The sequence below is a fragment of the Hetaerina americana genome, unplaced genomic scaffold (assembly GCF_022747635.1).
Source record: "Hetaerina americana unplaced genomic scaffold, ioHetAmer1.1.p SCAF_6, whole genome shotgun sequence".
Taxonomy (NCBI): Eukaryota; Metazoa; Arthropoda; class Insecta; order Odonata; family Calopterygidae; genus Hetaerina; species Hetaerina americana.
The window spans coordinates 71669931-71696401 of record NW_027287205.1 but is presented as its reverse complement, the minus strand read 5'-3'; the positions used below and the strand labels follow the sequence as shown (position 1 = coordinate 71696401).

The following is a 26471-nucleotide window of genomic DNA, read 5'->3' as shown; positions in this document are numbered from 1 at the left end:
CAGTTTCTCCCACTCCTTCTTTCGTCCGTAATAGTTTTTTCTCTCTTTCTCGGCCCAAAGTCCTCTCCTCATCCTCGCCCACGTAATAAATTCCCTTTCATCGTGATGTCCTCTGGGCATGTCTGGCCAATGAGTTCCGATTAAACTCTTGGTCCATGCTGCTGTCCAATGGCTGTGTATTTGAGTCCTTACTTGGAACATAATTGATTCTCCTGTTAACTCTGGTGGTTTTGCCTTTGGCAATTAGCTGACGTAGACTAATGGGGATCCCATTGGGAAATGGAGAAGCGGATTTCTTGAACAAATATTCTCAAGCTCTCCTTTTAAAGAAACAATAGAGATGATAAATAATCCACTCATATATTCGTGCCGTGCTATACAAATCACGATGGATTTCGGTCGGCTATCACTTACTTTATCTTAATAGGAACATATTTCAGGGAAAAACGAAAGGAAAAAAAACAATTAAAGACAAGATGACTTGGTATTAATATCTTATCGGTCATTACCCTATTTAATTGTCGAAATTTGCTCCCTCCCCGAATGCGGTTTTTGAAAAATTTGCCTCCCTCCACCTCTCCTATGCCTTTCAGTATTTACCCATGTGACCTGTTCCGTTTCAACGTCAATGGAATCTAAACGGGAATGTTTTCTTTGCACCCTGGTGAATTAATGGGAGGAGAGGGGAAGGTATCCAGAGTAACCGACCGAAAATTGATTGTTTAACGATTTTGGTGTACTCGCAAACGACATTTTGTGTAAAATAAATCTCTATCTTCATTTTGGAGGCAGTAAATTATTTTTTTCCGATTCAAGATGAATATTTCTTTCCCTTTTACCAATCTGTCAATGGGAAACCATACTTACATGCTAAATTATTCATCAATTGAAAAACAAAATATACGAGCGTAGTTGTTAATGAAGAAAAATATTTAATATCGTGCATATGGGCACACCCATACACAAAAAGAAATTGGTTTGGTAATTCCTCCATTTTGATCCCGCCCCTCGAATGTTGGCGTTGATATTTTCAGGGAAGAACGTTCAGGCCTGCTCCCTACAACTTAGGGTGCTATTTTTCGTGTTACATATTTATCCCTATCAATCTTTCCGTTGTCGTAACAAATTGGTGGTAGTCACGTGGATCATCTCGTCAATTTGTATGAGTCCCCCAGTTTGCCTCAATGTGCTCTTGATACACGAGGATTGCTAAATTTTGCCGAAGTAAAATATTTGTTCGCAGCCGGCAGAAAATCGGAGCCATTTGTATGGAGGGCCTGGGATCCAACCCGTGGCTGTTGGTAATGCATAACCTGTCGGCTATCCGTCTTCATTCCTCCCGGAAAATCACCTTCTCCGTCCTAAAATATTGAAATGCGTCGTGCTACGTGTTGCCAGACATGTGCCACAGTGACTTTGGAATTGAATCGTTAGGCAGGAGGAAAGTACGAACCTCGAGAATCGCCGTTAAATGAGTATATTCAATTAGGGTCCAGTGAGTGACTGTTTAAGGGTGTACGTAGAAGGGCTATTTATTAAAGTATTGGCGAGTAATTTCTCCATTACATTGGTCATGACTTTTATTTTGTTATTCTTAATTGGCGTTAATTAGTATTTCGTTAAATGCCACTTATGACAATTTTGTGTGAAGATTGCTCCCTTATGTTGACTTCTAAATCTGCGAATTTCCTCGCAAGTCGCTGCAAGGGCGTGTGGCGTTGGTTGTTAAGGTAGCAGCCTTACCTGATGAAATATTAGTTCATACGAGTACATGCATTTGAGTATATATTTGATGGTATGCAAAAAATTCTTAGCGGTAATACGCGACAGGAGGGACAAGAACTTAGGTAAAACCTATAGAGGCAGTTTTAAATGCCTTCTTGGGAATGGATATTTTATTTTCATGCTGTTTACTTCGGCGTTTGCGTTGAGAAAATCCTCATGCAAACGATCGCCTTGAAAACGCAAGTATGCGATGCAATATTCATTGCCATATGGGTCTTTATATTCCATTGCTATTCTCGAATATAAAATAATGGTCTTAGCAGATCTACTATGAATTTGATAGTTAAACTCCAGAATAACAAGTAGATGCCATGTTTATTATTGAGCACATGTTGCCGTTTAAATGAGGAATAAATCATTACGAGGCATGAGAATTTTTCACGATTCTTTTTATTTCATTGGAGTATGGGGTTTCTTCGTAACTTCCTGAAACATTCACAGATATTGCAGTATCATATGCATTTCTACTTTGTTCGTGATTCGGATTTTAAAATAGGTATGGGTTATCTGGTTGCTCAGTAATTCCCATGCTTAAATTGATGAACCATTAAAGGTAAATCATCAAATATCCATGATAGGGTGTGAATCACTCACTGAAGTCGAATAAACCGACCGGCAGAGTTTCTGGAAAGACTCTCTTGTAGAGACTGAGAAAAATATTCGTTGTTATGATATGGAAATAAGCATAGCTGTAGAGTCTCCTTCGTGTCAATGCGCGAACTTGGGGGAGAATATGGAGAAACTTTTTACGGGCCTTATCTACATCTACACACAACCCCGCAAGCCGTCGCCAGAACGTGTGGAAGGGGTGGTAGATCACCAGTCATTTCCCGGCCTACTTTACCGCTTTCAAGTTAGCTTAAACTTACTAGCGGAAAGGTTTCAACATGGTTTGCTCTATACCCACCGCGCAGTACTCCCGAGCGAAGGAAGCGGAGAGAGGTGAATCGTAAATTTGACGAAGTTTTGACGAAATTTGATCGAAATTCTGTCTTAATTTAACTGAATTAAAAAAATTGAGCGTTCGCGATATCATCATCGAATGATGTGTTCTAGCCTCGTCTCTGTTAGTCATTGGATTCCGCACCCATTTTTTTCGACATAACTCTCAAAAATTACGTGAACGTTCTCATGGGCCACCTTGCTCGCGAACAGAATAGAAATTTCACCTAACGCAAAAATCATCTCACTCTCCGTTCCTCCAAGTGTACGTTTGATGATTCTAAAATGTTACCCATTTCACTTCATTGCACATTTTCTGCGTTTCATCTTGACCTCCTTCCCCGAAGCGTGATCTATGAATAGGGCACGATAAAAATATCTTCATTTTATTTTTGGAGACCGGATGGCTTCTCCTATAGGAATGGTCCACCGGCAATTAACAATCGGAAGTTGATGTGCGTGGATTAATTATTGCGCACTGTGGCATGCGAAGGGCGTCCGTTGCGAGGATAGCAATAGGCATGAAAAGGAATTCAAACACAGTAAACATTTCAGTGCTTCTATATCAGGGAGGAAAATACACAGAATATGTAGAAACGGATCCACTTACATGTGAAAAAAACTGGAAGAACGAAACCTAAGGGAGATTCGAAACTCCTTTTTAAATTCCTTAGTGTATATTCTGAATCTCATTACTTCAAACTTAAAAGTCGATTTACAAGTGCTCTGAAAAGTTTAAAATGTAATTCAAATTCGCATACTATGTAATGCAGGCAAGTAACAAAAAATGATTTACATTTTTTACCATCAGCAGACTTCTTATACTCAAATTAAAAAGACTTGAAACTAACTTTTACGTTTGAGAAACTGGTCCCTAATTGGACTACATGATTCATTTAGGTTTGTTCAGCACTTTCATTTCGCCTTACATGTAGTTAATTGGGGAATATGATTGAATGTATTCCCTTACAGCACCTCTGGTCACTTTTGTTAATCTTAGTAATTTTTGTTGACTATGAAATGGAAGACTTCGTAAGATAGTAAAATTGATGCTAAACTATGGGATATTAAACTGAGGCCTTTAACTTACATTTAGATATTTTTTGGTGAAACATTTGCTTCTTGTCTCGCGCCACAATGCTTGGGTCCTAAAATTTAACCAGACGAAGTCCAGACACTCTTCTCTTGACCCCAAGAGCTCAGTTTGGTCCCAGGCATAAGCATATTTCTTACAATATTTATTTATGTATGTACGCTGCAAGCCACCGCTAGGGTGTGTGGCATGGGGTGAATACATACCAGACTAATTTGTACCCGAACATGACTCCACCGCGGTCGGACAATGCTATTATGATCCCCTATCGTTCGTGGTAAAAATGACATCTTAAATCAATCTGGTCTATACTTAATCTCTCTAATTGTACTAAAATGATCTCTCCTACCGTTGTACGATGGGGATAATGATACATTTTCAACATCACTGCTAAAGATACCTCCTTCCAATTAATGCAAGAGCTTCAATCTGTAATTTAACATTCGCTCCGTGATTCCCAGCTTAGCTGCTCTAATACTTGGGATACGCCACTAAGTTTATCATAACAACGTTTTACAAATTTAGCTCCTCGGCGCTGCACGCGAATCCAACTTCGTGAGGATCCCATATGTTTGCAGCATATTCTAAATTAGGCCTAACCAGCGACAGGAATCATTTCTCTTTGACTTTTTCATCACATTTACCCAGTACTCTTCCAATAAATCCTAATTTTTTTATTTTGTCCACATATTATCCGTATGTTTTTCACACAAGAGAGGTCGTGAGTGAGGATTACACCTAAGTATTTAATCGAGTCTACGCATTCCATTTCGGTGTTCCCAATGCAGTCGGCGATCGGGAAGGAATTGCTCTTTTTCCAAAAATTAAGCACTACGCACTTTTTAGAGTTTAATTCTAATTTTCCAGTAACGCGCCAGGTTTGTAATAGCATTAAGGTCATCTGATAAAACTGCTCCATCCTCAGGATCACGGATATCACGGTAAACCACTGCATCATCGGCAAATAAACGTATCTTACTAGTGACTTCGTAGCAATGTCGTTAGCGTGTAGTAGGAATAAAAGAGGTCCGATAGCACTTCCGTGGGGAACACCTGATGTAACTTCTACTGCATTTGAGCTAACTGTCTATGACCACTCTTTGTATTCGACCATTCAAAAAGTCTTTAATCCAACCCCAGATATTTTTATCAATGCCATATGCTTCTAGCTCTGCGATTAGTTTTCTATAAGGTATTTTGTCGTAGGCTTTCTTAAAATCTAGAAAAATCGCGTCCACTTGAAAATTGCTCTCTCGCGAAGTAAGGACATCATGATCAAAAAGCGCTAGTTGTGTCTACCTTTTCGGAAACCGTGCTGATTTTTCATTAATAACTCCTGATCATCGAGGTGTCTTACGATCGAACTAGTAACCTTATGTTCCATAACCTTGCACGAAATAGATGTTAGGGAAATGGTCTGTAACTGTTCGGTTTCTCCTTGTCTCCGTTTTTAAATGTTGGTGTTACGTTAGCCGTTTTCACCACAGGCACGACACGAAAACAGACTTCCAGTTTTTTGTACTGCTGCGCACGAAAGGAAAATTTCTCTCTTTTGGGCACCAGCCTTGGTTCAGTAAGCTTAGGTGAAAACCTTGAGGAAAAAAAGTTTTTATAACTTGCTTTATCGCACCTGCAATTGGTTTCCGTTTTGATTACGTATCATGTTGCTTTTTCTGGTTCAAAAGAAAGAAAATTGGAACCGGTAAAACAATTTATGCATCGTCGAATGTTCTTTGAAATCAAGTTCCTGGTAATATTCATATAGCCAGAGTTCACCCGGTGCTTCTAATAGAGCACAACTTTCAGCGATTTCAATTGCCAGTATTTTATGTAAATCTCCTAGTAGGATAATCTATTCCAATAGGTCCTCTAAATCAAGATGTCAGTACATCGCCTGCTTGAAGGGCATTAATGTGCATTCGTGTGCACTATTTTAAGCATCAGTCATCTCATTGCACGATGGTAGTGGCGAATAAAATATATCACCCAAATGATTCGAGTTTATTTGTAATCATTGAATATTTGCCTTCGTTTTCCGGACAATCGTTAAAGTTTTACCCTCGGCTTCTGTCTAGTTATCATTTTAACACTCTGTGGTGTGCCTTGAATTTATTTTAATGCGGTCCGTTTGAAATAATTATCGCATATCCTTTCCCTAAACACAGTCTATTTCTTTGTCTACATGGTACTTTACAAGTCACCGCTAGGGGGTGACTCAACACCTGATATCCAACATAAAAAATTATGTTTTTCTTAATTTTCAGCTGCGGTATATGTTTATAAAATTTTCCAAATGATGCAGTCACATAGTTTTCTCTTTCTCCTCTGTTCTGCAGCCACGTCGAGTGGTAATGGTCCCAGCACCAAAGCGATGAGTCGTTCTGGTGGAATAAATTTTTTTTGGAAATGACCCACGAGTTTGTCGTTCCCAAACAGTCAGGCACGCAAGATGAATTTTTATCGCGTGTTTGTCGGTGATTGAAGACCTGTCTGAATCATACCCGGCGGCGGTAAATTACCCCAGTTTTAGGGAATTGAGACTTCTCTAAATAGCGATTGCAACTTAATGTGATACCGTAGAACGTGTTTGAAGCCTTGGAACGCGTTCATTTATTGAAATTACAGTGACCGGACCCCACCCAGTCACTGAGTTTTAATATTCTTTCTTTTCCGGAGATTTTGGATTTGCCTAACACTAATTGTGAACATTCGTTTATTTGATATTTTGAGGTGTTGAAATATCTATTTTCTACTCAATTTTTACATTTTTTAAACTGCAAATGTTTTTGAAAGAACTCAATAGTGAACAGAGTTAGTAGTTTTATGATTTTCAATGACTATGATCCTCCGCATGATTTGTGCATTCATGTCGAATGGATCGATTTTAAATCAAAATTTAAGCCGACACATAATAATTTTATTCTATTAGGCGAGAAAGTAAGCATGGAATGCGTGGTTTATTTTGATATTTTTTTTTGACAAAACTATCCATATGCCTGGAGATCTGAATCGCCTAAAAAAATATTACATTCAGACGCAGTCAATTTAAAAAAATGTGTTTTTTCTACCGTGTCATGTCGTGTATATATCTACACGGTCGACGTATGAAGAGCTCGAGGGAACAAATCAATGTGCGGAGGGTCCACAAGTGTCGCTGATGCATGAAGTGGCGTGTGTCGATCGCGGTAATATCGCCCCGTTCGATTAGACTCTCTTTACACCCTCCTTGCTTTCATCTGTGAAGATGTAATAGACCATACGCCACATTGGGCCATGGGGATTATTAACTCGTCTAGTCGATTATTAACTCATTGTTTATTGTTTATCGATGGTCAGATATCGTGCCGATGCTCAGGTTATGAAAAGACTGTGAGTATGGGGTTGGCGATAATTGCGATTAAGACCGAAAAAGGGATGGATATAGGGGCAGAAGGGAGTTGAGAAGGTAGAATATTGGGCACGCGAAAAGAAAGTAGGAAGGAGTAGAAGTAAAATCCTTTGTAGCCGGTATGAATACGGATAGACACCTTGAGGATCTGAACAAGGCAGCAGTGCGTGGGTGTTCTCTGTTGTACCGAAGTGTTACATGAAACATGAGGTCGATTGCTGGCTCTCATGGCTCATCCAAACCTTATCTCTGCACGTGAGTTTACCGAAAATAGAAAACTCTTTCGTATCAAGCCGTAGCCGAATGTGGGAGTCAATCATGCCCGCACTCTTAGCGTAACGAGGGTTGTTCTCGAGGGCTGGAGCCATAAGAGGGTGGAAACGCGACTGAGGTTACGCTGAATAAGTGACGATATCGCCGTAGTAACATTGAGCGCACGCGAAATCTCTTTCCCCTTGAACACCGATCTTATTATTTCTGTTCGCGTACGGTCTTCATTTCCGTCCCTCTCCCCTCCCGTTTGCTTTCACGCTCCCGTGAGAGTGGAAATATGCGCCGCACGCATTAATTTACTCCGAAGCATGTGCGCACACGGATAAAAGATGCAAGCGCACTTACATACCGAAGGTGGGAGCATTGCTGCGTCCAAGTGTCGACCGCCTTGCGAGGATGTGTCCGTGGGGAGGAGAGGCAAAAAGGAAGGAGGAAGAGGGAGAAAATGTGTGTTTGTGTGTGTGTGTGTAAAGCCCTTGCAGAGTGGGGGGAGGGGAGGAAGCTGCGTGAAGCACTTAACCCTTCCCTCGCCCCGCCCCCCTGCCTCTTCTCTTCACCTGGTTCATCTCACCCCCTCCCGAATCCTTTCATACCTTTCCCCAACCACCCCCTCCCTCTCTCTCTCTCCCTATCCTTCTTTCCTACCTTCCTTCGGAACAAAGGAAAGCTGATAAGTGCGTGTAGCGTGAGGCGACACTCGTGAGCGGAAGTAGCGAGGGGCGCGGGCCGTGGGCACACGGGAGCACGCACAGAGAGCGTGCGTACGTAGCGGGGGATCTGGGAAGTCAGGAGGGTCTTTCGTGCCGAGGGGGATACTGGAGGTGGAGCGTCGTCGTCTCGTGGGAATGAAAGGTTCTCGTGTATGGGTCGCGTAAATATGTGAGGGGGAAGGGAGGAGGAGGGAAAGGATTGGATGGAGGGAGGTGGGCGTGGCGGATCCGAGGCTTAGAAAACCCACGAGGAAACTCCGGCAGGGGAGAGAGGTGGGGGGGGGGGTAGGTTGGCGGAGGACATAATAGAGGACTCCTGGAGATGCAGCCGTTGTCATGGCAACCCGGCGTGCTCCGGAGGAGGAAGCTTCACGTTTTGGCGTTCATTTTTTTCCCCTCTTCTTCCACCCCCCCCTGCGGCTCCAACTCCGCGTATATTTCTTCTTTTTTCTCCGCGGAAGATATTAAGTCCGTTCCCACCTTCGTGCTGGATTGCGAGATGAGATTGGGGATGGCGAGAGGGAGAGAGAGAGAGAGAGATAGGAGGGGGTGGGGGGACTGAGGATGAAGTCGTGTGACATGCTTTCTTCTCAAACTCCCGACGACACAAGAGGTTTTCGGCGGTTTTTAATTAGTGCTGCTCAAGCAGTGTGATCCGTGTTGTATGCGGTGGAGCACGGTCTGAGAGCTAAGGGCTTTTTATTTTTTTTCGCATTCTCCGCTGTCCTGCGATTCCCTTTGGATGCGTTTTCAATCTCTCGGAAGAAGATGCGGCTCCGCGGTCATTCGAGAGCCGCTAACGGCGAAGTTGACAGTTTGTTTCAATAGAGTGGGAACTTGCTCCACCTAGGTTTGATGACTTAAATTTATTTTCTGATGCAATTTCTGGAGGAAGTCGTGCTTCGGACTAGCAGTTGCACACTTTATTCCGTCGCGAAATCCCTGATCACCACGTTACCAATATTTCGCTTATTATCCAACTTTTTTGATAGTTATGAAAATATTACTATTGCATCTTAATTAGACCATCATATAATGGAACCCGAAACATTTCTATTGTTCTTCGGGATTAAATCCTCTATTTAGTCACGAGGTAACGAGCAATCAAAATTTTAGCAAGACCTAATTATTTTTACGCTTTGTAGGTGGCGGCGATTCGCCTCATCGTAAAATTTTTTAGATATGCGTAAAATGGTAGAAATTATTTTGCGTACTTTGTGTACGAGGAACTGGTTTGGGGTCAATCACTATTTAGTCTTGTCGTAAAGCATTTACGAAATATTTTAAAAATTATGTCTATTTCTGAAAATTACGAAATGTATTGTGGTAGTTCACCGGAACCCAAAGTTATTATTACTTTCCCCTTCTAAGGCATGGATGAACGCGAAAGGTGAAGTGGCTCTTGTATGCGTACATGGCTCACATGTGGATGTGATTACTGATAAATTAGGTGTTTGAAGAATTTTCACAGCCTTGACTTCTAGATATTCCTTTCATTTGGTATTCTTGGAGTGACATTTTACCGAGGGAGAAACCACGTTCTTGTATTGGAGGAATAAGTACATGTTGGCGCATTGTAATTTCGTTTCTATAAGTTGAAAAAGTTGGTTGAAAGAATATGGAAACTAATATTCGGGAATTCGGCATTGTTCACAGACTGTTAGAATTCAAATCTCGGATTTTTTTTACAGGACCGACTCTCAGTTTATTCCACCTATTGTGTACATGGTTTGTATAAAAAGTGCATCCCTTGAGCGTCAACACACTTTAGTCAGCGGCTTTTCCACAACTCGAAGGCTCCTGGTAGGCGGATTCCGTAAGGTCGTTAAGGGTACGCGTGCAAGCTTCTCAGATGGCACCTAAGTCTCATGGTGGTGTCCTTTGAGGTAGGATTTCGTTTTTGGAAAAAGAAAATAGTCTTCTGGTGCCAAGTAGGGACTGTACGGAGGTTGGGGAATCGTAGCGGTGCCGTTTCAGAAGGTCTTCGCAAGCAGATGCCCTACTCTGCTCTTGGCCGTCCATCAAGATCTTCGGGACGAGTTTAACGCAGATATTTTTCATCACCAATTTTTCAGTGATAATTATGTGCACTGTCATCTTGTCAATGCTAATACGATATGCGACCATGCGCACACTTAACCGATGATCTGAATTCAGCACTTCACGCACACGTTTAGAAAAAAATGTTACCAATGCTTTTTATACAGGCCTTGAACAATGGTCCCTGGATGGCAACTGAGTCCCTAATTTTTCCTGGCGTTATTATTATGTTTGAAACTCTACCGATTAGATTGTAGACTGTTGGTAGTACTCTACTTGCTCTTAATTGGACGACTCAGAAAATTGTTAAAAATGAAAGACTTTTCCACAGCATAACCCAAGATCTACTCTTTGCCTTCCCATATTTTGGGGTTAGGTGGTAGAAGGAACTCCATAATCTCAATCTCGCCCCAAAACAAAGACGACTATCTATCCCCTTTGCACTGCCAATCATAGAGTCTATAGTTCTAATTATTTTCCTTCGGCTTACGGTTATCTTCCTTACGTATACAAGTATAGCTTATAAACACCCAGTATTCCATAGGATTTCCACTAAAAATTTTTCCGCTTTTACAAATTTTCTCTCTTTTCCCTTTGCATAACTAACACTTCTTTGGCTTACTCTTTATGCTGTTATATTTTCCATTATCCCCAATTTTCTCGTTAAACCGTCTTCGAAAAACTCACCCTCTTTCCAAAAGGATTGGATTTCGGAGGCTTATAGCGCTTCGCTTCATGTCAGTTTTTACTAAAAATAACTCATTTGTCAGCACGAAGGTTTATTTGATAGTTCAGACTTGAATGGGGAGGAGAGTTGGTGGTTCTTTGTGTAATAGTCGTGTAAAATTAAGGAAAGTAGAGCGAATTTCTATCATTTAATCATTTAAATTATTGAATAAGGAAATAATATGGGGCAAACAAGGGAATCGCTCTGTTGAAGAATGTTCACGAGGGGCTTAAATTTTATAGATAGAAATTTAGAATGAAAATTATTAAAGGTCATTCTCATTTATGAAATCCGTGAGAACTTTTAATTGATAGGCCAATAAAAAAGGGTGTTTCGATGAGACTTTATTAATTTTTGATTGATTTTGGTGTAATGGACAATAAAACCACAACAAATGGAAATATAGGTTAGTGACGTTTTCGGAGTGACGTTTTCGGAGTGACGTTTTCGGTGTGAAAAACGCTTTAGAGAGACATTTGAACTGCCGCTTCGAGCTCCGGCTCGGTTAAGCTCCTAAGTCCACATTGGTGCGTGCTGCCATCTTTCGAGCAGGTCTTGATTCACTTCTTCAAAGGAATAAGGGCGGACGGATAATATTCGTTGGCGGTCTCTAAGGGAGGCGTTTTCACTTTAAAATATGTTTGGGCTTAAATAGTTCAGCTTTTTCGTGTTTCATATGTAAATCGTTTTTCATGGAAAGATTAAGAGGTCATCCTAAATTAGAGGTTCCATTTATCTCAGACCTACTCGGATTGATGAGAGATCGTGTGGAGGCGCTTCGCCTGTATCCGTGTATCGCTTATTAGTTGCACGATGCCAGAAAACGCCATTCACGTACGTAGACTCATCAAAAGGTTTCTTGAACCAGGAAGATTGGAAAGCTTCACCTCATATAACTGATTAAGTATGTGTCATGACGATGGTTTTATGCATCGTTTCCTTGTGAATTAACGGTAATTGTTCTGAGAATCGAAGAAGGGTACTTGCCTGTTAATAAACCCAAATTGAACTAAACTGTAATTGAATTCTGCACTGAATGCAAAAGGTAATTTATTCAATAATTTTTTGTGTCATCATTAAGTTTCAAATGGTTAAGTCTCTTTCTCCTTTCATGGATTACTTACTTCTCCAGAAATTGAAGAGAGATATAAAAATGATGACAAGTTAGATACTGGATTTTCGATTTTGGGCCGCTTCAGACATATATATTATTATCATGTTAGCCTTACAACATGAACTTTTTCCGTTATAATTTAAATATTCATTATGAGATGATTCTAAGCATAATACATGTTTTAATGAATTTGTAATGCAATGTATGATTTTCCTAATATTGTAGTTTGCCAAATAATTTTTCCTTCTTTAAGTCTGCCACTAAATTTCACTCATTATTCGAACTGAATTTGAGGAACTAAGCGATTTCTCATTTCCTTTTACAGGCCACAAAGGAATTTTTGGAGGCAATAAATTGCATCAGAGGAAAACGATCAGTTAGTCCGGTGTCATGGAGTACTGCTGTCAGGTTTCTTTGGGCCAGAAAGTGGGACGTAGGTCGTGCAGTATCATTGCACGAAGTTCATGAGGCTACCCGTCGGAGAGAAGGCTTAACCTGCTTCCATCCTGGTCACGAGCCCCTACATTCAGAACTCCGGACTGGAAAATTCACCATACTTGTGAGTATATGATTTGATTACTACGCATAGTAGTTTTCAGAATAAACCTATTACGTGGCCTTTGAAATTAATTTACATCTGATTGACTTAGTTCAGAGAACTAGTTCTGTTATTTACTTATCTAATACATGCTTATGCCCTCATAGAAGTTCATACTGCAAAAATATTCTCGTTATATTCGCCTAAGATGCCAGGAACATTGAATGACGTGTACAAATGTAATCGGCTTATTGTTGTTAATGACATGAAAAAGAGTTAAAGAGACAAAATTCAAATGATTTGGAGGATTGATATCTGTAGTTTTCATGAAAGTAAACTAGAGTCAATGTGCTAAAGGTATAAAAAGCTCATTTTTTATTTCAATACTTTGTTTTCATTGAAAAATGAAGAGGAATTTTTGTTTAAAGAAATAGAATGACATTGACTGACATGACATAGAATAAATTACATTTTTCTAATAACTAACGGTAAAATAATTATAAATTCATGGATTAGTGTATTGGAAACTACAGATATTGTTAAAGTAAACATTAAGCTTTCATGTTTATAACATAGTTTTTGGTGAAGCCTTTCACTAAGCTAATAGTGTGGGAGATAAAGAGAGAAACGTGGGGGCGCTTTAAAAAAATGTAAATATAAACACAAGAAATGCCAAGTTCCTAGGCTAATACTTGTGTGTATTTTATAGTATGATATGTATTCCAATCCATTTATTACATTTAATGAGAGTTTAAGGTAGAAATAACTATGCAAGATGTTATAACCAATCAATAATATCCCTTGTTGATTTTTATAGCTTCAAATTGAAGCTATACATACGTATATATATGCATATATAGTTGGCTGACTACCTAATTCACTATATTGTCTCCCAGTATTGTTATTATTATGTTTGCATTGGAAGTGAGGGAAATTTGGTGCACAATTTTTAGGTAAGAATTAGAGCTTTTCATCCTATAAATGTTAGAAGTTCATTGTGCAAAAATCATTGAACTAGGTGAATAGTCCAATGCAGATCCCCAAATTTCCAGCTAATTGCTCTATTCAGTTAAGGTGCCGAGGTGTCCTCTTGCATAATGAATTTTGGAAAATGAGGGACCAGGCTCTTCTAAGTGAATGATATTTGCTCTCCTTTGGATAGGGATGGCGGCATCAGAGGAGGGATTACAGGATGCTCAATGATTGTTACTTTAATATTGAGGGGTGTTGTGCATTGGCTAACATGAAAAGCTGGGCAGAGCCCTCATTGTAAGAGATAGTGATATTTTTTTAAATGCTCTAAGAAGTTGGAAGGACTGGGAGGTATTTGAGAAGGTGCTCTTGTGGAAGAGAATTTGTGATGAGGATTGAGGCAATAAAGTGTTGCATCTGGCACAGCTACATGGAGTCAGAGAGTTTTTGGGATTCGGAGTGGATTTGATAAGGGGTCTGGTGGTCTTCAGAATATTAGAAAGATTTCTAATAGCATGTAAAAGTCTGACAGGGGCATTTGGCAAGTAGGTTGGCAATGGTTTTGTTGCTGGAGAGGATGGAGTAAATATCTCTAAGAATTATATTTGGAGAGTGCATGCCCGAGAAGTAAGTTGTGCAAAATGGAGAGTGCCATTTTTCTTAAAACAGGACGTTTTAGGGTTGTATTTATGTTTTAGGATTTTTTATTGGAGGGAGTCTGGATAACAACACTAGGTAAGAGAAGCATGAAGTCTTTACAGGGGAATCAGGTTTGTGATTGATGCCCTGACCTTGAACAGAGAACATAGGAATGATATTTAGTGTGCAGAGGATGACTAATATTGAATGAAGATAGATGTTTGTGCGTGGGTTTGATATGGACTGTGGTATGGAATTTGTTGTTGAGGAGGGAGATTTGGGCATCTAGAAAGGTAATGTGATTGGAGGAAATGGTGGAAGTTCAGTAGTAATAGTAGTAGTATTTAGGGGAGGTGACCGACAGCTAAGGTCATTTGCGCCATTGGGATGGACAGGAAAGGATGAAGGGTGGAGAGAAACCCGGCGTCGGCATTAGCCTGCTCTTTGCGAAAGGCGCCAAGGGGTCCGAAGTTTAATGTCCCATCCGATGGACAACGTACTCACTCAAAGTGCCCTCCAAAAAGCACCTCAAGCAGGGATCAAGATACTACTGAAAAATATTCAACACCACGGGTATTTGAACCCTCTGGGTGGGAAGCCAGTACGATAGCCACCGCATCATCTCGATCCCTGGAGGTTCAGGAAAGAGGGATATTGTATTAAGGGGAGAGAGAAAACCTTCAAGGTAATCAATACCATATGGCCCAATGAGAAAAATATAGTCTATATATCTGAGCCAAAGTAAGGGTTTTAGGGTGTGCTAAGAGAGAGAATTATATTTATGCATGTGTGTACTGCATTTGACGGTATATAAGACCCATTTCAGTAGAGCATGCCAAAGAAAACATTGTTAAATGTCCACTAAATACAATTGAGTCAAAATGGGTAGTATGTATTGACCATCTGGGGTTAACCATAATTTTGGAGGTGTAGCATCAAATTTTATGCATATATGTTAACCGAATGTATGTTACCACCTGGCAAACTGCCATTTTTTAACACTTTCTTAGTTAAATAAATAAAAAATGATGTGTCTCTTATGCCATCAAATACTGCATACACATTATAAAACTTGAAATCATTTTCATGATAAAATTATTCAAATCATTGGTAATGTAAATGTAAATTGGGTATAAAGAAGTGGGCAAATGAGTGGAGAAATTGCCGGAGGTAGCTGGAGGAGCCCATGTTCAAATTTAGGTTCCTATGAATATCCACGGTCAAGCTAAAGCTTTTTCATTTGTTGGTTGTTAGATATATTTGGAATACAGTAATTTGCTCTCAGAGTCTGGAATTGGACTCCATCTTGCATAGTGGTTTTCACAATTTGGGTTTAGCATATGGTGATCTCTACCATCATCACTCAAAATGATTAATAAGATAGCTAAGTAATGCAGAAAATTATTCATGTACGGTAATTATTTTGGCTCTTGGAGATTTTACATTTTTCCTTCTTACATAATTATATTGACTCAATTCCTCCCGTTGGTTTCATTAAAGAGACTTCATTTTTCTGCAGCCCACAAGGGATGTATCCGGAGCTGCCATTGCTGTGTTCACTGCCCGTCTGCACTATCCTGCTGTGTCTACACACCAAACAACCCTTCAGGTGATAATGATATCCCTTCTTGGGAAAATTCAAGAAACTGCGGGAGATGCCGCGACAGTAATTTTTAAACAAGTCTTTCGTTATATGTGGATTACACTCTAAAATTGTTGTGTTGTTAGATCCCTTCATTTTATTTATGACGAATCCCCTTTTCCTTCCTTGATAGTTCTCTTAGTGCACAGAAGAGTTTCTATATTTTTTTGATAATATTTTAACACCACCTGTTCATTATTTGAAGGGTAACTTTTCTACCTGGTTTGTGTTGTAGTGTGAACCTGAAATCCTTGAGGGAGGCACTAATTGTGCACTACAGCATATGTAACTGTTTTGTGATATCTAAGATTTGCAATAGCTTCCTTCAGGCATCAAACCCCTAGAAATCAAACATATTACTATGGAGATATTTGTGACCTTCGGCAGCGCCATGTGCTCTTGTGGCTGTGCCACTTGTGGTGGATGGCCCAAAGGACCTTAAGTTCTATTTTCCTTGAGCCCTTGATATAAGGAACCCTCCATACTTACTGCTATTCTTATTCATGTACATAATCTAATTACCAGCAGTGGTGGTGTTATGGAAGAGAATGATAATTGATGCTTGATTTCATTTTGTGTCATAGTTGAATGGGTGATGTTCGTATATTATATTTGACAGTTTTTTCAAGCTTAATATTGCCCTCATTGTTTCTTTTTACACTGCTAATCATATTTAACCCACTTCTCTGAGGTTTAAATTACTTCAAAGTACATTGGCTGCCCCATACTAGCTCAATGTCTGTTTATTCATTGTTCATAAAAGACAGTATTGGTCTTGAAAGAATTAAAGAATTCTTATAGGATGTCTTCACCCTTACTTAATAGGGAAAGAGGGGATTGGGGAAGTGGGTGCTGCCCCAAGGTCACTCCTTAAAGGTTTAGCCATTTTATTGATATATTTAAGAAATTCTCCATGATGAAACTCAAAATATGTGATGATTGCCTTCCATATGCCGATTGATTCTTATAAAATCACTGCAATTCCTTCTGGAGCCTGCCAGATGTGTTGCGGGTGACTTTCAGTGTACTGTGCTAGTGATCAATTTCAGTTAGCAATAGCCTGACAATTGTTAAAGTGTCTATAGATCTAATACAATACGGTTGATAACTATGATTATGTTATGAAACATGTAATTTACGTTAGAAGGGTATAAAGAAAACTATTAAGTGTTGGTGATGACTAACCCCTGTTTCCTGTAGAACTCAATGGCTTTCTCCCCATGGTCATTCCTTGGGCCTCAATTGTAGTCCCTCACCTCTTCCTTCACCTACTGTCACATTCGCCCATCACTATCTAGTGTTTCCCTGCAGGTACACACGTGATTATGTCCTCTGATTGTATATCCTACCCACTTCTATATACATATATATATGTATATATGTAATATATATATATATATATATATATATATATATATATATATATATATATATATATATATATATATATATATATATATATATATATATATATATATATATTGAATAGGTATATATAGTTAGTGGTTTGTGTGAGGGATGGGAGTTTAGGAAGGGTTATTTTGTAGATACATGGCTGGTATTGTATATTAGTGTCGGTCGGAGGGTCCAAGAGGAGGGGTTGGATAGCCTTAAAGGGATTTACTTTGTCATCTGAAAGTATTTTTGGATGGAAATAAAGATAGTTTTGGAGGATCAGCCTTGGTAATTTTAAAATGCAGGAGGGGTAGTATGCGTGTGTGAATGAGCCTTCATGTGGGATTGATATTTCCCATTCTCCCAATGAGGAGGATTTCCCCAGGAGAATTTAAGATTAAGGTTTAGGAATGAACCCAAAAAGAGAGTTAAAGACTAAGAGGAAAGTAAATGAGGTTTCAGGCATGGTGAAGATAATGAGGAAACTATTACAGGCAATTTAATGAAAATAAAATTTGTAGCTTGAGGAAATATTATCGGTAGAAGGGCAGCAAGTGGTTTGGTTGATGGGAAATTGTCTTACCATGGTGGCATGTGTGTATGAGACAAATGAAATTCATGGTAGACAGTCATACATGACAGAAACATGTAAAAAAAGAATTAGAGCAATCTGGAAACTAAAAATACTTCTCTGAAGTTTGAATAATCACAGAATATCAATGATATATGCAGAACATTCAAATTTAGGAAGTAAAACATGAAAAATACATGTCACTGGTATAATTCTTCCCACAGCTACATGATGTATGATTGATTATTTTTTTATTTTGGGGCTATATTTAATTTGAGCAATTAAAATAATAATTTTCTGTACATGCTTGTTGTATGCAATTCATTTTCAGTAATGAAGTGTATAGTGGAGTGTTTACATTCCTCTACACTTGTTTATAAACTCCATGTTGTTTAAAAGTCATCAATTTTTTTCATATTTTCATATCGATAGTTTATTTTGGTTTAACCATAAGTTTAAGTATGCATGTTAAAACATAACACATAATATCTGTTGTGTGATTATGATGTAATGATATTTATTTATGGGACAGGCATAACCCTTTTCCTAAAAGTCCATTTACGAGAATCCCAATTCAAAGTTTAAACGATGAAATACAAAAATTATTATTTAAATCATAGCAATAATAAAAGAAAAGAAACATGGGGAGAAAAAATGAGTAAGGAAGTAAATACAAAATGAGTGTGGAAACATGTATGGAAGTGATGACATAGAGACAAGATTTATTGAGAAATAAACCACAATTATATGGTATCTTATTTCTAAATAGTCTTTAAATTCACTGTGTTATAGTAAAATAATCATCAATCATAAAATCATATAAAATAAATATCTCCGAAGAAATTGAAAAAAGGTAAAGAAAGGTGGATTGAACTTGAAAACAGGAGAAAGATCAGCTAAGGGATGGTAGAAAATAAGAGAATTAAGAAGACATGGATCACTGCAGAGATCCAAGGATGGATGAAAGAAGTCAATGGAGGCATGCAGACACAAAAGGGTAGAAGAATGTGTGGAGAGCTAATCAGTGAACTTCAATGAGAAACTAATAGGGCCAAGGAAATATGGTTGAAAGATCAGTGTGAGGATATGGAAAAAATTCAAATAGAATGAAAAATAGAAGGGTTTATAAGAAGGGAAGAAAGTTATCAGGATGTAGCTGTAGAAAAACTAGAGCTACCATAAGAGATAATTGTGGGACATTATTAAAAGAGCCATAAAAGATTCAAGGATGGTAGAAAGAATACATGGGTTTATAGTAAAGATATTAGGCTGACCGGTTAGAAAGGGAATGAGTTGAAGATCAGGATAGTGTGAGGAATACCAGATAGCAAGATGGGAAAATTGCTGAGGGAGATGAAGTCTAGCATGTCAGTAGGAGTAAGTAATGTTCCCTCAGAATCACTGAAGAGTCAGGAGAAGAATTGTAGGAAAGGATTCTTAGAACTCAAACACAGTATTTGTAATTAACGATTATGGCCAGAAGATTTGCGTAGGTCAATTTTTGTCCCAATCATTAAAAAGTGTAAAGCAGTTGGATATGAGGACTATAGCATGATAAGTTTAATTTCACATGCAACAAAGGCAGTTTTAAGAATCTTCAATAGTTGGTTCAATTCAGCAAAATTCAATTCAATAGTTCGGACAAATACTTAAGTGATGATTACTTTGGTTTCAGAAAGGAGAAAGGAAGACGTGATTCTATTTTAGTGATTAAAATGTTAACAGAAAGGATCATCAAATAAAATTAGGTTGTCTTTGTTTGGTTTTTTGGATTTTGAGAAGGGATTTGGCCTTGAAGAATGGGCAGAATTGATGGAGATATTATGTAATATAGATAGATAGATAACAATCTTTATTTTTGAGTATTATTTATTATTAAAAATACACATGTGCTAATAGACATTGTCACGTGGCACACAAGTCCCAAATAATTGCAAAAGATAGTACATAAAACCAGACTTCAAAACACAAATCTCTTTAACAAAACAAGTGAATCCCCATCCCATTTACAGCCATTAATCAGCAAGAAAAAAAAAGATAAAATAAAATTAAGCTATTACATATAATTCATTACACCACACATCAATCAAATTATTACATATATGCCTTACATCTATTCTTAAAAGTATACACTCTGTTAGGAAAGAATATTTTTGCAGGTAAGGTTTTCCACTCAACAATTGTTCTATTTAGAAAAGAAAATTTTTTTTAATTTGTTCTCTGTGCCCGGCATTTTACCTTAAATTTGTGATCATTTCTGCCTATAAAATTTGGGTTCCCCGCTTCTTTCCTAAGATCTGCCCAAGCTTTCTCCCCCTTCAGAATTCGGAACATTCCACAAAGTCTGCTTACTTTCCTTCTAGTTTCTAGAGGTTCCCAGCCCAGCGTTTCTAGCATGTCAGACACACTCTCCATTGTCCTATGCTTCCCCAGAACATATCGGGCAGCCTTTCTTTGCACCTTTTCCAGTTTTTTAATATGACCTTCTTCATGAGGGTCCCATACAAGAGAAGCGTACTCTAAAATTGGTCTTACTAGGGTCTGATAAGCCTTCTCCTTGGTTGCTCTAATGCTCCCTTTGAGGTTTCTCATTACCCAATGAAGAGTTTTGAAAGCTTTCTTATAGATGTACTCCACATTTAGCCCCCACCCTAAGTCCTTAGTTAAATATACACCTAAGTATTTGCAAGTATCACTTCTAGGAATGACATTTTCTGAGAATTTATATTCCCTATTGTTTCCATTTACCTTATTGCTAAAAGTGATTGATTTGCATTTGCTAACATTAATATCCATCCCATTTTTTGTCACCCAATCCGCCATTTTATTAATGTCCCTTTGAAGTATGTCGCGGTCTCTGTCATTTTCGACTTTCGCCTAGATGATACAGTCGTCTGCAAAAAGTCTAATCTGAGAATTAATATTTACTGGGAGATCATTTATATATATTAAAAACAAGAGCGGGCCAAGTACGCTTCCTCGTGGGACTCCCGATGTTACCCTTGCTTTTTCAGAGTACACTTCTCCTAGTTTGACCCTTTGTGTTCGACCTTCCATGAAATTTTAGACCCAAGAGATTACTCTTCCATCGGTGTGTAGTGGCCCATCTTAAGCATTAAGCGATCGTGGTCAACTTTGTCAAAGGCTTTTGACAGGTATGATTGAGACTATGGAGTCTCTTCTACAATATCACCCCTATGGCAGTGGACTGGAGAGATAACTGACTTATTGAAACTTGTATGTGAATCTGATGACACCAGTAGGTTCAGCATATATAGCTGAGGAAGTGTTAAGGTTATCGTGGGAAGGCCTGATGCTGGGAATTAAAGAGGTTATCAAGCAGTTGTGAGACAGACAGCCAAAGGATTACAGTTATTATTGAGTGCTTTGCAGGAAAAGTGTGAGAGTTATAGGAGGAGAATAAACTACCACAAAACAAAATTAATGAGATTCTCGAGAAGTAGGAGAGCAAAGTTAAATATTCATGTACGAGGAAATGAACTGGCTCAGGTGCACCTGTTCATGTATTTGGGCTAGGAAGGAAGTGGCTTGGAAGCATTTGCGAGAAGAAGAGGTTGATGGTGGGTACCTTGAGTGAAGTAAAGAAAAAATAAGTCAAAATTTGAATATGGAGTGAAGTGCTTTATGTTTGTGAGACCTGGTCTTTGAGCCAAGAGGATGAGTGTAGATGGGAGGCTTCTCAGACATTGGAATGGCAGAGCATGGGGGAAAGAATTTCAACAGAGAAGAAAACAAAGACCGGTTTTAAATGGAGTGATTGTAGGGAGTAAGTTGCTGGCGGACTCCTTGAAAAGGTGGATGGAGGAAATATTGAAAGATAGTGGTATGTTGAAGGTTGAGATGGAAGGGAGAATGTTGGAAAAGCAGAGTTGAGGAGAAAGGATGGGCTTTTTAAACAGCACAAAGGCAGGCAGGCATTAAAAAATAAATAGAAAGTTCCCACAGTTAAATAAGCTGAGGAGATCGTATCAATCACATATTTGTCATCTTTTTTTCTTATAATGTTGAGTAGCCTACGCTAATGATATGTTGTAAAAAGATGGCTGAATTAACTGGGTCCTAATTGGCTATGATACCATGGGAGGTGTCTCATGTTGCATTGATAATATTCACTTTTTGGGATGTTTTTTCACATCAGCATGATGGTAATATCCTGTATCATTCACATTTTATTGATTTGTTCTAATAATGAGAGAAATTTGTTTTGAACAAAAATGATTATCAAAAACATATTCTCAAAGTAAAGGTCAATATACATGTTTTGCTTCTGTTGGTTCAATATCAACTGCCAAATCTCCTAAAAATGAATTTGCCAGGTGTGTGCAACATTATTTTCAACGTTTTTATTGCAAAATTCCACCATTATGGTATTTAAAGGTTGACAAATGCAATAGATCAGGGTTTCATGGCTGACCATTTTAGGGACTAGAGGGACACATTGTTGCTCTTGGGTTCAAATTCATGAGTAGCCTTTGACAGGGTGAGGGAATGTTGAATGGCCTGAATGTTACTTTCCAACCATTTATTTAGTCAAAAAGGACAAGTTTTTAATCATACTGATAGAACAAAGGAATGGCTGAAATGCAAATTTGTTCCTGCCTCACATCCTCTGCTGGATCGTTACCTCCTTTCCTTTCCTTGGCTAGCCACCTCTTTGGAGTGTTAAAAAACAGTGAGTGAATTTTAAGTTCTCTTATAGAGCTTAGTATCCCGACCACGCACTGAATGATTTGCTCACAGTTCAACTCGTTGATTTACATGGATTTTATTATGGTGGTGTTTTCGTTTCTGGCTCATTTTTTGACTCCAAGTGAGATTTATGGTATGTGTTCAGCTAGCACATTTATCATTATTGGTAGCAAAAACCATCTGAACTGCATTTATCTTTTGAATAACATTTTTATTTAGGCTTAATAGCTCATCAGCTCCAGGTCCTCAAAAGAAATGAGCAGTAGATTCATTCCTGATTCGTAATACTATACTTATTGTATAAGATTAAAAATAGTACCTTTTTTCATGAAAATATTCTTAATGCAGCATCAAGGCATTTTAATTGCTTTAAAAAAGACATTGATTTCATTTTTGAAGTAGTTTTCATGAATAGTATAATTAATTTTAGTTTTCAATGGAAATTTTTGTAGTATTTTGAGTTTCTCTGTTAGAACAAATTTTAGGATCATTTAAAAGTAAGATTGGTTAAATTCTAGAGCATGAGATTCACTGTTTCCTTGAATGTAAATTGCTATCTAATTTAACGCTATATGTAAGGTGTTAATCCTCACTCACCAATGAAAAATCTGCTCATTCAAATTGAAATTGGAGACTCATCACTATTTTTTTATTTATTTAAAATTACAGAGTCTCTCTTGCTGTTTATTATGAAGGAGCTTTTTCCTTTTGACCCTGGTAGGGTTTGATTTAAAAGGATCTGTGGGAAATGCTGCAGCTGTAAATTTTGCTGAACTGAATCAGCAACTCATGTGCTCCCATAGACAAGAAATTTCACAGTGGATAATGAATTCCAAAAATTCACTTAATAAGATGATGTCTCAGTTAATAGTTAAAAGCAATTAAATGTAAGTATATGGATCAAGGTTCTAATGACTGTTTAGGCAAATGATGGTTCCACTGTGATATTTCTTGCTCTAGGGTTTGCTTCATAGTTTTTATAGTGATATTCTGGATGATGCTAGTTTTTATTATTCATCATTGAATCTCATCAAAATTATTGTGTGATGTCTGTGGCTAAAGGTATTTTTTTGCATACATTTTTTCATAGGGAGTTGTTTACCAACTTGATGTTGCGCTGGAAAGTATAGACACCCAACGTAGTGGCCTTATTTTCATCTATGACATGACTGATTCCAAGTACTCCAATTTTGACTATGACCTTAGTCAAAAAATACTCACTCTTCTAAAGGTAAGAAATTTAAATCTTTAGTTGACTTTCTTTCTTATTTCAGTTTTTATTACTAGCATTAGTTCAATGTATATTAACCCTTTGTTGTAGGCTGATTTTTTTCTGGTAACTCAGATAGTGGTGAGTCAATTCACCAATATTGTAAAAAATATAATGAAAAACAATATCTAGGTCTATTACATATTCGAGTTATTCCAGAAGATATCAAAAGCATGCACGATGTGATAGAATATGTTAATGTAGTAGCTTATCCTATAAATGAAAGAGAAATTTTCACAGGATAAACTATAGCTGTTGTTACCACTTGTGAGGTGATATGGTGCACAGCTAAGTTGTACCCCGGAAAGTTAATTTTTCCATTCTTGGTTTGTTATTCAGACATGAGACAAGGATCAATATTGTTATTTCCACCTAAGCATAACAAAGTGTCTCCAAAATTCTTTCTTGGAACTTAAACACCTTAATGTGGAATTTCTTGCAGTTTACAAGCAAAATTATGAATACTTGCATGCATGCAAAATTATGAAGTAGTTTGCAGTTGTCTTTGCTAGGAACCAGAAACCTAAATATATCTTTGAAGGTGAAGGGGTTTAAAAACAGAAATTGTACAATTTTCTGACCACGCAAAATTAAGATTCTCTTTAAGATTAATCTTATCATTTCATCAACTACCTGTGAATAGTCATTGGGTACCCTGCAGTAAAAAGTTAGTTTTTTTTGTTGCTACAATTTCAATGAGAATGTGTGCCTGAATAATTGATATTAGATCTAGCCGGATAGGAAATCAGAATGTTGCAGTCAATGTCTAAATCTGATTCTCTTGAGCTGTAATTTTTTTTGTGGTGAGTAATGGTCAATGGTGAAACTGGACCATGGATGCTCACTTGGTGCTTGGCATTCACGGAAGATACCACATGGTTTCTCAGTGGTAATTTTATGACTGTTAAAGATATTATAGAAGAAAATAGCCAGAAATGGATAATTGGCCTGATGAATTCTTTGGAGAGACAAAAAGTTTGCTCCTTCCTGTGACCTAATGAAAGAAATGCTCAAGTCTGCAGTGACTTCAGGGTAATTGCAATATGTGCTGCAAGGGCTGTTGTCTGAGTAATATTGAATTAGATATAGTGGACGAGGAAACTTGGCGGAATCAATTTGGATTTAGGAGAGGAATGAGGGTTGCAGTAGGATATAGTATTGAGTCTGAGAATGGAAATTGTTGCTGGATGTGAACAAGGAGATGTGCCTTCTGCATGAATCTGAAAAGGCATTTCATATGGTGAAATGCCTTTTCACCCTATGAAATGCAAGGTGGAAACTGATTATGGAAAAAGTCGTAAAATACTCAATTTCTAATGAACTCTTGGTAAATATTGGAGATTGATGGGTTTTTATGTGGTAAATATAATTTGCTAATCTGTAGCATGCGCTGGTCCTGTAAAAAAAACAACAATGGAGTAGGTTCGACTTCGGTGATGCCAGTGGCCCGCCTAGCGATGAGGGATAATCAATTAGAAAATGTCCAATCAGATTCTTAACGTTTGGGAGGAAAATGAGGAAAAAGACGAATGCCTGTCAGTGAAAATGAGAAAACTTCGGGAAAATGGCTCTTAGAAGATCATTTACCACCATAAAATGGGACTGCTGTGGACGATATAATGATTAGGATACAGTTATATCTGTCAGCCATTTCTCTATCCAAAAATTTCTATTTATCATTCTCTCTTGCCCTTAATATTTTCCTTCCTTGCCATCCCTAAGTTATTGTTCCTATCAACATGTTTAGCTGAGAATTATTAACTCTCTCGAAGGGCGTTTTTTTCGTCTTCTCTTAATGTTAAGTCCTCGCAAAAAGTTATTTTTATCGATGTACGCATGATTCATTCTTCTCCCACAGTTAGCATTGGTGCTCCCCGTTTTATCTATTGGAACCCCTTCCTTTAGCACTTGTTATATTTGCATGCATGGGGTCATTCATGGCATCTCAACCGCTGGAAACGACTTGGGGGAAGTCGTGGGGGGAGTCGTCTCTATTCACTTGCTGGGACTTCCCTTTCCTCCCTGTAGCGTTCGGGTCATTCCATGCCGCCGACATAGACGTAATTGATGGGATTGTTGACCTACGAGTTGAGCCCCAATGCAGTCTCCGCTGCATGTGATGCCCCTCTTATCTGGGGTCGCTACTTTTGTAATCCGCTTTGTTTTGCCGATCTCGAATGATTTTACGGGCCCTCTACAAGGCGGAAGATGCAATACTTATCGTTTTTTAACTGCTCGCTACATTTCTGTGGGATCTTCTGTGGTCACGATCGTTTAGCCTCTTTTTTCGCGGTGGTCGGTGACCCATTTTTTATACCGGTGTCCTTCGGCACATATTAAAATGTAAGTTATCGTAAGGACGTTAAGGTTTTCAATGTTTCCACTTCCATAGCTATTCCTTTCCACTTTAAGAATCGAACTCGGCATCGTAACGGGATCGCCTTGCCAGTTTTGTGCTATCGTATTGTTTTGGACATACTGACGGGTCTGGAGCCTCATAGTCAAATGGCATTTTCACCGGAATGGTTAGTTTGTCGCCCGCAGGCGTGCTTTCTAGGCTTAAGTCCGCTTCAGAGATCCGTAAAAGAAAGTTCGTTTGGTCAAACAGAGGATAAAGGAAAGTTGATTCTTGGTTAAGCAGAATTATATAAACTCTGGAAAT

The 26471-nt window shown here is 38.3% G+C and overlaps 1 protein-coding gene across 1 annotated transcript in view; it reads left to right on the top strand.

Annotated features, from left to right (window-relative positions):
• LOC139694914 (tyrosine-protein phosphatase non-receptor type 9-like) overlaps window positions 1-26471 on the top strand; it is a 237143-nt gene that overhangs the window by 62813 nt on the left and 147859 nt on the right. Inside the window, exons 2-4 of the mRNA XM_071593414.1 lie at window positions 12398-12631; window positions 15741-15830; window positions 23630-23770. Coding sequence (XP_071449515.1) covers window positions 12398-12631; window positions 15741-15830; window positions 23630-23770 — 465 coding nt within the window. The remainder of the gene's footprint in view (window positions 1-12397; window positions 12632-15740; window positions 15831-23629; window positions 23771-26471) is intronic.